The sequence below is a fragment of the Anoplophora glabripennis genome, unplaced genomic scaffold (assembly GCF_000390285.2).
Source record: "Anoplophora glabripennis isolate ALB-LARVAE unplaced genomic scaffold, Agla_2.0 scaffold355, whole genome shotgun sequence".
NCBI classification, from domain to species: Eukaryota; Metazoa; Arthropoda; class Insecta; order Coleoptera; family Cerambycidae; genus Anoplophora; species Anoplophora glabripennis.
The window spans coordinates 233,179-245,736 of record NW_019416457.1 but is presented as its reverse complement, the minus strand read 5'-3'; the positions used below and the strand labels follow the sequence as shown (position 1 = coordinate 245,736).

General features: G+C 31.5%; 1 protein-coding gene across 1 annotated transcript in view; it reads left to right on the top strand.

The window, feature by feature from the left end:
• Positions 1-7,831, top strand: part of LOC108906965 — a 238,826-nt gene extending 230,995 nt beyond the window's left edge. Inside the window, exons 10-11 of the mRNA XM_018710424.1 lie at positions 654-1,321; positions 6,569-7,831. Coding sequence (XP_018565940.1) covers positions 654-1,321; positions 6,569-7,611 — 1,711 coding nt within the window. The 3' untranslated portion in view covers positions 7,612-7,831. The remainder of the gene's footprint in view (positions 1-653; positions 1,322-6,568) is intronic.
• Positions 7,832-12,558: the final 4,727 nt, after the last annotated feature.

The following is a 12,558-nucleotide window of genomic DNA, read 5'->3' as shown; positions in this document are numbered from 1 at the left end:
TTCATTGTATTTGATATCAAACAAGTAAGTATACACCTTTTTCACTTAAAATAATATGGAAATCTTAAAAATGTCAAGAAAAGTTTTAAATGCCTATATATTTTTTTAAGGTTCAATACTGCCGAGAGCACTGTGCCTCCTGGCCTCCAAAGTAGCTATCAGTAAACTGAATATATCAACTACTTCAAATAACACAACTTTTACCCAATAAAATTATAAAAAATCAATGAAAAATAAAAAAGTTATAACAAAAATCAATTTTCATCTTTTAACTTTAAGAGCTAATAACTCTACAGGGTGAGTATAAAAAATATAAAGTTGTGATGTCATCTTTGCGAATACTATCCAAATCCAGGAGATTGCCCACCATTTCCTGCACACCCTGTACAATTCTTGACACTCGAAGTTTTAATAATACTTTTTGTTAATACTTTTAATAATACTTTTTATTAAGTTAATTAAGTTAAAGTTAATTATTTATTTATTTAATTACACCTCTCTCCCTATGTACACAGTTTTCTTAACAAATTGGAAGTTTTAAAATTTCATTTTGTGGATTCTCTGTGTATCATTTTGATCTAATAAATATTTAGACACTAATTTGCATATTTTGATTACCTTTTGCAAACTGAAGTTTAATGTATATATTTCAGGAGTTATTTTACCTTTCGATTAGCATCTCTACATCACCAGTTTTTTCTGCGTTTACGGACAGAATATACATCTCTCCAGAGCCTGTCGCAGCAGTTCGGAATCCCTTTAAAGGACATGAAAAATGAAACAAACTCGTTATGCAAATTAGAAGGTCTCACCAACCCAACCTACATGATGTCTAATAGCATAAAAAAGTCAAATTATACTTGTAGCAATGGAACTGTTAATGCCGAAACAGAATTCCAAATTGATTTTCGAGCATCTTCTAGATCGAGTGGAAAGACAACAAAAGATGACAATAATTTTAGACGCACAAAGAGTGTCAATGATTTTGGTGATTTAGAAGATGTTATAAATGAGGACTATCAAAATAAGGAGAATGAAAACCCTGGGCAGAAACCTCACAAGGGATTAATATTAGATAGTAGTTTTTTATCAGGGCTTCCTCCTATAAATACCGTAGAGAAACGAAGAGGTGTAAAAATGGGAATGAGAGCTTTTAATAAAGTGGGACCAAGAGTATCCAGATCTATGGAAGCTGTGAATGCGGCCAGTAATGAATACTTAGAAGAAATGTCTTTGCAGTCTGTCTCATTGCATTGCAGTTCTACTTCTATATCAAGATCCCCTACTAGAGAATGCACACCAAATGAAGCTTATATTTTAGGTAAGTTTTCAGTGTATTATTTGTTATCTTTATGTATTTAGATTAAGTTAGTAACGTTCTAACTTGCTAGATATGTCATCAAAAAATAGTTTTCAAAATCATATGCTTTATTGCATTAATGAATTAAATTTTTAATTTAAATGTTTAATTATGTCTGAATATATACAGGGTGATTCAGAACTTATCCAAAAAAAAATTTGGGTATACAGGGGACTCTTCCAAATACAATTTTGTAAGGAAAAAATCAAAAGGGGCAGTTTGAAAATGATTTAAAAATGCACTTTTGCACGGCACTGGAAACTGGTCCACTGTAAATACTGACATTGTATAATGCAACCGGCACGATGGTGTGATAAAAACTTGAAAGAATTTTGCAAGGAAAGGAATAAATAGAATTTTATAGCACCTATTTTATATCAGCAAATTCAACTGCTTTTGCTGTTATTGTTATTATAGGTTTGTATGTATGTATGTCGGAGCGTGGTGGAATGGTTTTTTCACCACTGCACTTAGGCCTTATTAGGCCCCTTGTACACCCTCCTTCATTACTCGAGTACTTTTCTTCAAACCATCCTATTTACTACACGGGTGGCTTGGTGGTAAAGTCTCGTACAGTTTATGTATGATAGCATGGTCTTGAGTTACAGAGATTTTCTTTGCTCTGTTCTCATTACCATTTATCGGGGACCACATGCATGCGGCAAATGTTGGGCGACCCAGGTCTCTGGTAGGCTGGCACAGCCACGTCCCCGAGCCTGCCTTAGGTCACCCATCCAAATTCCAGCCTTCGTCCGTGATGCTTGCCTCGACAGATCGAAATCCGCCGGCCAAGACACCCGGCTAGGCGGTCCCCTAATTTGACATAGGTACCTGATGTTATAGTTTTTCCAAAGTCAATTGAAGAACCAATAATTTCAAGATACGTACCAGGCTCGGTCGCTAAGCAGCAACTCAGCATTGAAATATTTGAAAAACTTGTTCCCATATTTAATTAGCCATACCCATAAACAGGTCTGGTCGAACTAAACGTGGAGATGATAGAAATGTATACGTTCAGTTGAAGAATGCGAGCGTGGCCAAAGGAAAACGAGCACAGTTGTATTGGGTTTCTAGGCAATAAATCACAGCAGGTGACAAGTGGTTCATAAATTGTCCAGCAGTGCAGTGCAGCAGTGCGGAATTTGGTGTGAATCAGTCTATTTTAATTTATTATAGGCACCTTCTATCGATCATTCATATTACAATTGCGAAGGGGAGAAATAAGAGGGATATTTTGTTTACTAATATTATCACAACATGGCATTTTGAAATGGAACAGAAAATTTACCACCAATATAATAAAATTGTTTGATGACATAAATAATTAAAATATGTTGTTGGCCAAATGAACATATAATAGAAATTGTCTACACATTATATACAAATTATTATAATTTTTTATCTTCAGCAGAAAAATTTTTTAGGGACGCCTATGAAACTCATTAAATTTTATTACCAGACGTTTTTTGCATATTCAACTGACTTCGGAAGGACTATATAACTACTGTTTCATTTCGGTATTCGGAGTCGCTTCAATAATTTTTTTCTCGGAAACTATAAGGACTGCAATTTTTTTTACAATATTGACTCTGCATCTATTCCCAAATTTTTTTGGATAAGTTGTGAATCACCCTTTATACATTAACTTTTCTAATACGCTGATAAGCTAATAAATAAGACAGAACAATAATGATAAGTCATTGATCATCCATACACTACTTCCAAGTCAAAAAAGAGACTTTTTCACCTTAACTTTTAATCTAAAAATCTTTTTACTTAACTGTAAATATGACAGTGATTGTTGCTTTCATATCTCTAAAAATTTAGTGTTTATTAATTTTTATCTTCGACGGATTTGAATAATAATCATAAAGGTTGTTTAATTTATAGATTTTATTAACAAAATAACAGCACCTTATGAATATGCATAATAAGGATGTCCATTAAAACTACAGAAAACAATGTCTTATAAATTTACTTAGGTCGAATATGCATTTGAATTACAAGAAAGAGCTTTATAGGTGTTTAATTTAAGTATGTCCATTTAAGTTAACAGAAATACATATGTACATCGTATAGATGACCATATTTGGGATATTAATTTTATTTATGAAACGACAACACCTTACTTAGAATATATCCATTTGGATAACAAAAATGAATGTCTATAGACATCATATATATATTTATGAATCGAATGAATCGATAGATCCATGTGAGATATAAAAATGTATGGATGTCATCAACTGCACATTGTAACAACATTTACTAAAGATACAAAAAAAATAACTTATGGATATATTTAACATTTATCCATCTGTATATTAAAGAATATATTATGGGACATACAAATAAGGGATCATTATATGTTTTACCTAATGTGGTATATTGAAGTTTATTTGAAATAACCAGTATCCAAACAATCAAGGAAAAAAACCAGCCCCCAACAAAAATATTACCTACACTGTAATCATATCAACAACGAACAAAATAAACAAACTTCTTTATTTTGAAGGGTATGAGAATGTTAAGCCAATATAAAGGCTGTAAATGAATCTACCAATGTGAATTGGTTTTGAAAAGGTTCAAATTAATTGCAAATGTGTGAAATAGGTTTGACAGGAAGCTGAATTCGAAGTGCAAAATCTATATAATACTACTTAATTATGTAATGTAAGAAACATTACATATGTATGGAATGCATAATTACTATTATAATAAAAAAAATTGAATTAGTACTTTATCTAGGACTATGAATTAATATTGAGGGATTTTTTTTGTAAATTCAAGACTTTGTTGTGAAAAATTGTATACATTATTATTTTTCATAGTATTGTCCATTGCTACCAACTATTTTCCCCATCTTTCTGGCAACGTACGGATTCCACGTCAAAAAAACACTCGTCTTTTGATGCTATCCACCAATCGATCCAATTTTTTATATCTTCTTCAGATTGGATGTGCTGCTTATCCAGTCTGTGTTCCATATGGATCTAAAGAAGTAGTAGTCCCATGGAGCAATATCTGGTGAATATGGCATGAGCATAACATGTGGTCAAGCATTGCCATGTTGAAAAATGACTCTATTATATCTTTGCTCAAATTGTAGCTGTTTTTCTTCAATACATGGTCCAAGTGCATCAATTATGTTCGGTAGCATTGATCAGTAATGGTTTCATTGTTTTGAAGCAGCTCGTAGTACCCAACACCATGCTGGTCCCACCAAATACAGAACATGAGCTTCAAACCGTGAATTGGTCTTGACATTGATATTGATGACCAGTCCAACTCTACAATTTTTTATGTTTAAGATTATCATAGCCTATCTATTTTTCCTTATCAGTGACGATACAATGGAAAAAACACTTTCTTTTTTGCCATTGAAGTAATAATTATTCACACGTGAAAAATGACTGTTCAACATGTTTAATTCATATGGCAATTTCCTTACATTCAGTAATTCAGCAAGTTCACCTTGCATTTAACATGAATCAAGTAATGCTTTCAATTTCTCATCTTTGAACTTTTTTGGTTGACGAGAACGTTATTTGTTAATTGTATTGAAAATCACCACTTCTAAAACATTTAAACCAATATTCACACGTTTTTATTGACGAACTAGGTTTATAAGTTTCCAACAGCACTCAAAGACTTTCAACAGCACTCTTCTTTGAATTAAACAGGAAAAGTAAAACTTCCCGCAAATGATGTTTTGTTGTCTCATAATTCAACATCTTCGGAGCTGAGAAAAAAATGTGTTGTTTATACTTCAGCAAAATGACACATAATAAAAACTAAAGCCTAATGATTGAGCTTTGACATAGTGTTGGGATTACTTGAGTGAAAAATAACCTATTATCCGATTATTGAAATAACCTGAATAATTCCGTTATCGGAAATGAAAAACTAGTTTTTATTTTTTCTTATGTGTGCAATGTGAGTAGTCTGTCAACTACCCACTACAATGAACATGTGACGAGCGACATGTAGGATAGAAAGTATAGATAACCCATAACTATAATACCCGAGTGATACGGTATATACGGAACTTATGATTGTAACCAATTGTAGATATTTATTTACGTATTTAATTCGCCATTTGGAAAATAAAAAAAGGGTGAATTTTTATAAGAAATAAATTTTCTACTATAAATAAAATTCAAAAAATAGATAAACATAATTTTTTGTATTTTAAAGATAGAAATTTATAAAAATAGACTGTGAACGTTGAACAAAAAATATTAACAAAAAAATATAACATTTAATTTCTTAAAAAAACAAAATAACATGGAAGTACCTAACTAAAATTTGTCCCTTTGGTAATTGATAAAATTATGTTGATGAATAAATGCGAAGCAAATGCTATTTTAAGTTTCAAGAGTCACCTCCACATCTAATATTTTTTTTACATACTTGATAAGAACCAATTTTTTACAACCAGGTCACATATATCAACTGTATAAGCAAACTACTAATTAATTTGGTTCCTATTAAAAAAACATATAATTCTAATTCTAACTGAATATTGAATCGTATATGTCAAACAGTAAACGCTAAGTGAACAAGCCATTTAACGAAGAATCACTAACGTCGCCCGAAGGACCCCGAGAATTCAAGTTATCATCACTCGAATGATCATCCGGTTTTTGAAATCACTCAAATACTCAGTAGCCGGTTATTGAAATAATTCGGTTATTCCCATCACTGCTTTGACATGAATATGGTTACAAACATAGCCATTGCGACATAGCATAAGTTACGCCATCTATTATAAATCCCTCAAAATTAATTCAGTACTAGTAAGTTTACATTTGATTTGATTTTTTTTTTGCAGAATAAATATATAATGTTTTTGTAGAAAAACATATGATTTGCAAACATAGGAACTTGATTTATAAAAGTTAAATTTTCAGTGCAAAATCTACATAGTGTTGACGTAAAATATTACATGTCTATCAAATCCACTTTTTAATCACCAACAATGAAACAACTTGTAATAACTTATTACAATTAACCAGTGCAATAGACTGCTCAAGCATAATCTGTCTCATAAACTCTGATACAGTATTATTTCAACACTTCTCATCTGACTTTGGCCCTTTATCCTCTAACTCATAAACAACCCATTTGGTCTCAAGTCGGTCTATGTTATAAACATTTTTGTGTTCTAAAAATATGAAGTAATGTTAATTATGTTTTTTTTTACAGATTCTACTTTGAAAGCTTGCTCACAGCAGTTCTTACCTGATTTCCAAGAATCAGTAAGTGAATCGTTACTAGAAAAACTAAATAACATGTCTTTTACGGAGGAGAGAATTTTGCATACAGTAACCGTTGAAAGAGACAGGAAAGGTAGCCTTGGCATGCAGATAACGGAAGGATCAGATGGAAACGTATACATCCAGTCAGTGATCCTAGGTGGCCCTGCACATCTGTCAGGAAATATAGTAAGTGGAGACCAAGTTGTGGCAGTAGACGGACAGTCGTTACTTGGTTTGAAATACGTTCAAGCTCTAGATGTGCTGAAAAACAGCGGTCGTAAAGTAGATTTTATAGTGTCTAGAATAACGCCAGCTAGATGCAAGATTAATAATTCCAATTTTAATAACAGAAGAAATTTTTCACATATTCTAGAACCCCATATCAGAAACAATAAAGCTAATGATAATAAAATATCATATCCAAATAATGTAAGTTCGATAAGACCAACATATCCAAAATGTAGTGACAGCCCCATCGAAAAACACTTAACCGAGAGTTGTCATGACATTTCCAATTTTCACAAATACGGCATTTCCACAAAATACAATTCAGAAGTACCATATCATAAACATATCCGATATGAGATAGAAACTGAAAGAGAAAATGTTACAACAAGAAAGCTGACAAAAAGATGCACTGATAATTTCAGCTTAAGTAAGAACCTCTCGAAATCTTGCAGTCATTTATATTCCGCGGAACGAGACAAAGCAGTTATAGTGGAAATGATACCAAAACGTGATGTGGATCTATCGAATTTTCATTCTCTGGACAGGCGGTACTTCAGAAGTGCCAAACCGTTTACTACGAATTCTGAGAGAGAGTCAGTATGTACTATACCACCTATAGCACTACCTCGCAGTTTAGGGCTTAGTAGAAAGTGGAGGGGACCTGTTCGTTATCCTGTTACACCTGTTAAGAAAGTTATGGATATGGACACGGATAGCTGCACTTATGTTTCAACGTCGGATGAGGAACAAGTTTTTATTTGATTTATAATGTAGTTAATAGGTATGTATTCCGAATAAATATGGTAATTAAATTTGTATCAGTAAATTTAAATTATTAACAGCAAAGAAATAAGTTCCATTGATTGGGAAGTTTTGTTTTTAGTTAATCGTTTAATTTTGTACTAACTTTTTGTAAATAGATAACATTCTTACAAATATTATTTAATTTTTTTCATAGGCGTGACTAATTTTTTTATACTACTGAATCATAATTATTATAATAAAAAATATCATGTTTTGTTATAACTGTTATCATTGTATAAGCTAGTAACAATTGTCACGTTACTACTCGTTGTCATATTACCTATTTATGTACACATCAAATTAAGAAATAGAAATTGAAAAATATATACCAGTTTTTTTTTTCAGTGGAAAGCATTTACTGCATGCTTAAAAATTGTGAAACTTGTATACTATAATGTTTCTTCACATAAAAAATATTATTTGTATAGAAATAAAATGTGCTCTCATGGAATCCATTAGTAATGTTTAAAATACATGTAACACACTATATTGGAAACATTTATGATTATTAAATGAAAATAATTAGAAAAGTTAGGGTATAAAGAGAAAACATTAGTTTTTTCAAGAACTGTAAACTGAATATTTAAAAATTGCAAGTACAAACATTGATTAAATATAATTTTTGTGATATCTACATACAGGGTGGGCTTTTTTATTTTTTGAATTTGACCAATTAGTTTCAGAGATATAGGTAGGTTGTTAAAAAACTACTTTTTACAAATTTATTTGCAAATGCCACATGTCAGCCAATTAAGTATTCAAATTGATGACCTCCAGCCTCGATACAGTAATAAGTTTTGTAAAAAGCATTCACGTACATTTTGTAACATTTCTGGAGTAACTTGGAAGTAGGTGGAATGATTCTAACCCAAGGGTATTTTATGAGAGTCATACACAATGTCTGGAAATATGTATGGGTTGGAATTTTTGGTGCCCATATTGTTTGTCCTTTTTCCAACGGGATGAAGCTCCCCCATACTACGCCCTAGCTGTTCAGCAGTATCTTGATTGTAGGTTTGCAAATCAGTAGATTGGGAAGAGGTGTCATAGAATGGCCTGCACAATCGCCAGATTGGTCTCCTTTGGACTTTTTCTTGTGGGGTCTCTTAAAGTCCAAAATTTATTTCTCTCAACCTACTTCCCTTCAAGATCTATGCCAACCCATTATTAATGAATGCCACCAAGTTACTCCAGAAATGTTAGAAAATGTGCATGAATGCTTTTTACAAAACTTATATTACTGTATGGACATCATCAATTTGAACACTTAATTGGCTGACATGTAGCAATTTGTAAATAAATTTGTAAAAAGTAGGTTTTTTTATTAATTAATTGTAAATTCAAGAAATAAAACACAGTTGTGTAAAGAATTAGAATACCTTTCAAAAGATGTATCACTTAACTCTCCTTCCCTATTCAACCTGTCTTGGAAAATTCATTTTCCTGAGTATTATTCGCTCTGGTTCGTTTTCAAGAGCCCTCCCCGTATATTATAATTGCATATTAAATTATTTGTCACGTTTTACATACTGCAATAAAATGGCCAATTCATTATGCAAATTTGAAACTACTAGTCACGATAGACTTAGGTAATCTTATTTTATATTTTCCAATTATTTGCCCAATAAATCGATTAAAAAATTTGAAATGTTTAAGAGGTAAGACCACTATAATTTTCAAAAAATCTATTTTTTTATTGATTTCAACCTTCAGAAAAAGGGTAAAAAAGTTTTATGCTTGTACAAATGATGTTTCCTTGTGATTCCAAATTCTTTCCCAAGTGCTTCGGACTACTCTGAAATGACTGCCTGCAGCCCATAGACACCTGCAGGAGGATACAGGCTCGAATTCAACTTACCTTGCGAGAATAGCGCCATTTTGTACTATTTATGAACGAATATCTTTTTTTGAACACTTAAAGACGCGGTCGATAAAATCCTTGAATATTATTATTTTCTTACTTTTCCTTGCATTAAAAAAAAAATCGCAAAAAGACACTTTATTTTAGTTTTTTACAATGGTGTTACCTACCCTTCAAGAATAAGTTATAGATGTCCTCTATGGATGGTTGCTCTGGATAACCTAGACATCTGTAGTTTACCTGTTTGGACTCTAGGTGGACTGATGTCTTATGGAGATATAGATGTTACAACTTCTCATATACATGAGCTGTACAAATAGCATAAATCATCCACTGGACATCTACCATCCACACACACCTTCCAATAAGTCATACTAAAGAATTTTCCATATATTTTTTTTAACTTTTTCTGCCCAATATCTTTTATTTTTATTATTTACTCATTTCTTTTACCCTGAATGAAATAATTAACCTAATTGTATCTATCAGCTGACCATAAATAACATATATTTTGCATATAGGTATATGTGCAATCTTTTTTGAGATTGCAGGGTCGGCCACTCCTATTTTAGTTTTTTATTTTGCAAATTTTGTTCTTAGTTCTCTGGGGTGAGCATAGACATCAACCCTTAAAAAATGGTTGCATTATCAAAATTTATATCAAACTTATTGGTGGATTAAGCTCAAATATTTTATGAGATAAAATAAATAGTTAATAATAGTTTCATTTCACATAAAAATTGCAAAGGTCAATACAAACAGTATTGTATTGACCGTTGCTAGGCGGTTGCTAGGAAAACTGTGCGATTTTTTTACCGTACGTAATAGGAATCTTACATTGATCGCAGACGGTGTGTTTTTAAGTATTTACAGTAGTGGTCGTATGTAAAATCTTTTTAAAAATAGTACATAGGTACTCATATATGATTATCGCGAAATGGAAATTTTTATTGAAATATTTTTTTTATTATGTACTCATTGAAGTTTAACATGTCCCATACCATTTTTTTATGTAGGTAATCAATAATAGTGTAAAAAATCTTTTAAAAAATACAAAAAAAAACAAAAGTAAATAGGTATTCATCTATAAAATCAAAAATGATCAAGTTCCATTTGGACAATCAAAATGATCTTTTATGTTTAATTTATGGATATCCAATTGATTTAGCACAAATGCACCTTGCATCTACCTATAATTGAGATATTTGAGATTTTTATTAACTAATGCCTCCTTATGTAAATATATAAATAAGGGTGTCCATCAAAACTACAGAAATACAGGTATCCATAAAACATCACGTTCTATACAGAGTATAGCAATTATACCATGTAAAATAGGATTAAGTACCTATATGGAGACAGAAAACCTCTAGTTTTCCAATGACTTTAATTCGAATGTTGTTTATGGTTTTAAAATCCAATCCAAAAATGTATATTTTAAATGGGTTTGATAGGGATAAGTACACTATAAATTTTATAAGAAATTGACCAATAATTCGTCACATTTGAGGGACTTCTTTGTAACTACATGTTACAATAAATGTGTTGCAAATTGTCTAATTTATTGGTCCAATTTGAAAATTCCTACTTTAACATAATAATACCAAACTGGCAACTATTGCCTATAGAATTATAACTTGAACAGGTAGGTATGTAACATATTTTGCCTACTTAAATAAGTAAAAACAAGTGTTTTTTTCCAAAATGTTGCTAAGATTGGCATCAGAGACCAAAAATAAAAAATGACAAATAAAAAATCTCTAAAGCCAATAAAACTGAACTGCTTTTATTTTTTCCAATTTCTTGGTCAGTTTATTGCCGAAGTAGAGGAATTTTTTATAATTTTTGTAACACCAACCAACATGGTAAATGTAAAGTATTTTGAATGTAACCAATTTTAGATTCAATAAATTGTTTAAGGAATTGGTAAAAAAGATTTTCAGTTTTTATATTCTTGAGAGCTTTTTTTCAGTTACAATAAATTGGAAAATTTATTGCCATTTTTAAACCACCAACTTTTAGAACAAACATTCCGTGATAACAGCAGCAGATATATTACGGATATACAGAACTTACAACATATGGTAACATATTTTTTAAGTATTTAAAGTAAAAATCCAAAATTGTAGATGGTAACTAAAATTTGCACTACAAAGACAAAAACCCACAAAAAATTATTAATATTGAGCAATGAATTCATTCATATATGAATAAATTAGAACTAATTGCAGGTACTGGTTTCAATTTCTTGGACAATTAGGAAGTTAGAAAATTTGCCACTATAAAAGTAGATAGTACATAGTTTGTTTAGTTTCTTAATCCATTATTTTATTGGATTAAAAATTGGTAAATGAATTTTACATTGCAAAACCCTCACAACAAGTCTATAATATCCAAAATTCTCTTTAAAGAATAAATGCATGAATGCATGAATATTGTGAGTATTTTATCTGTGATATGCATTTAGTATACCTTTTACAGACTAACTACTATTATACATTACATCTACAATGTAGGAAAGTACCGATGGTCTATCAGAAGTTACGTGAGAGCGATAAAGTAAGCCATAAAAATCCATGTGATAGACAAGGATGGCTATAATGAAGGCGTCTAATAGTCAACGTCCATTTCGCCCTTCCACAAATAAGAAGTGGATCTTATTTGTGGAAGGGCGAAACGGGCGGTGACTATGAGAGGCCTTCATTATAGCCATCCTTCTCTATCGCATGGATTTCTATGGCTTACTTTATCGCTCTCACGTAACNATTAATGGAATTACCTAACTAATATCATGTGGTGGTTTTCTTTTAATTCATTACACCCCTCTTCTATTCGCTGCAGTAGTTGTGGTGGAGTAGAGTAAACTTTACTTTTCAGATAGGTAACCCCAAACGTAGAAGTCCAGGGGGTTTAGATCTGGCGATTTGGCTGGCCAAGAGACTGGATTCTCTGCACCATTATGGTTGACATTGGCATTTGGTCTTCAACCTATCCATCGCCCCATATAATTTTTAAGCCATTATTGTATTATTCTCCTAAAATGC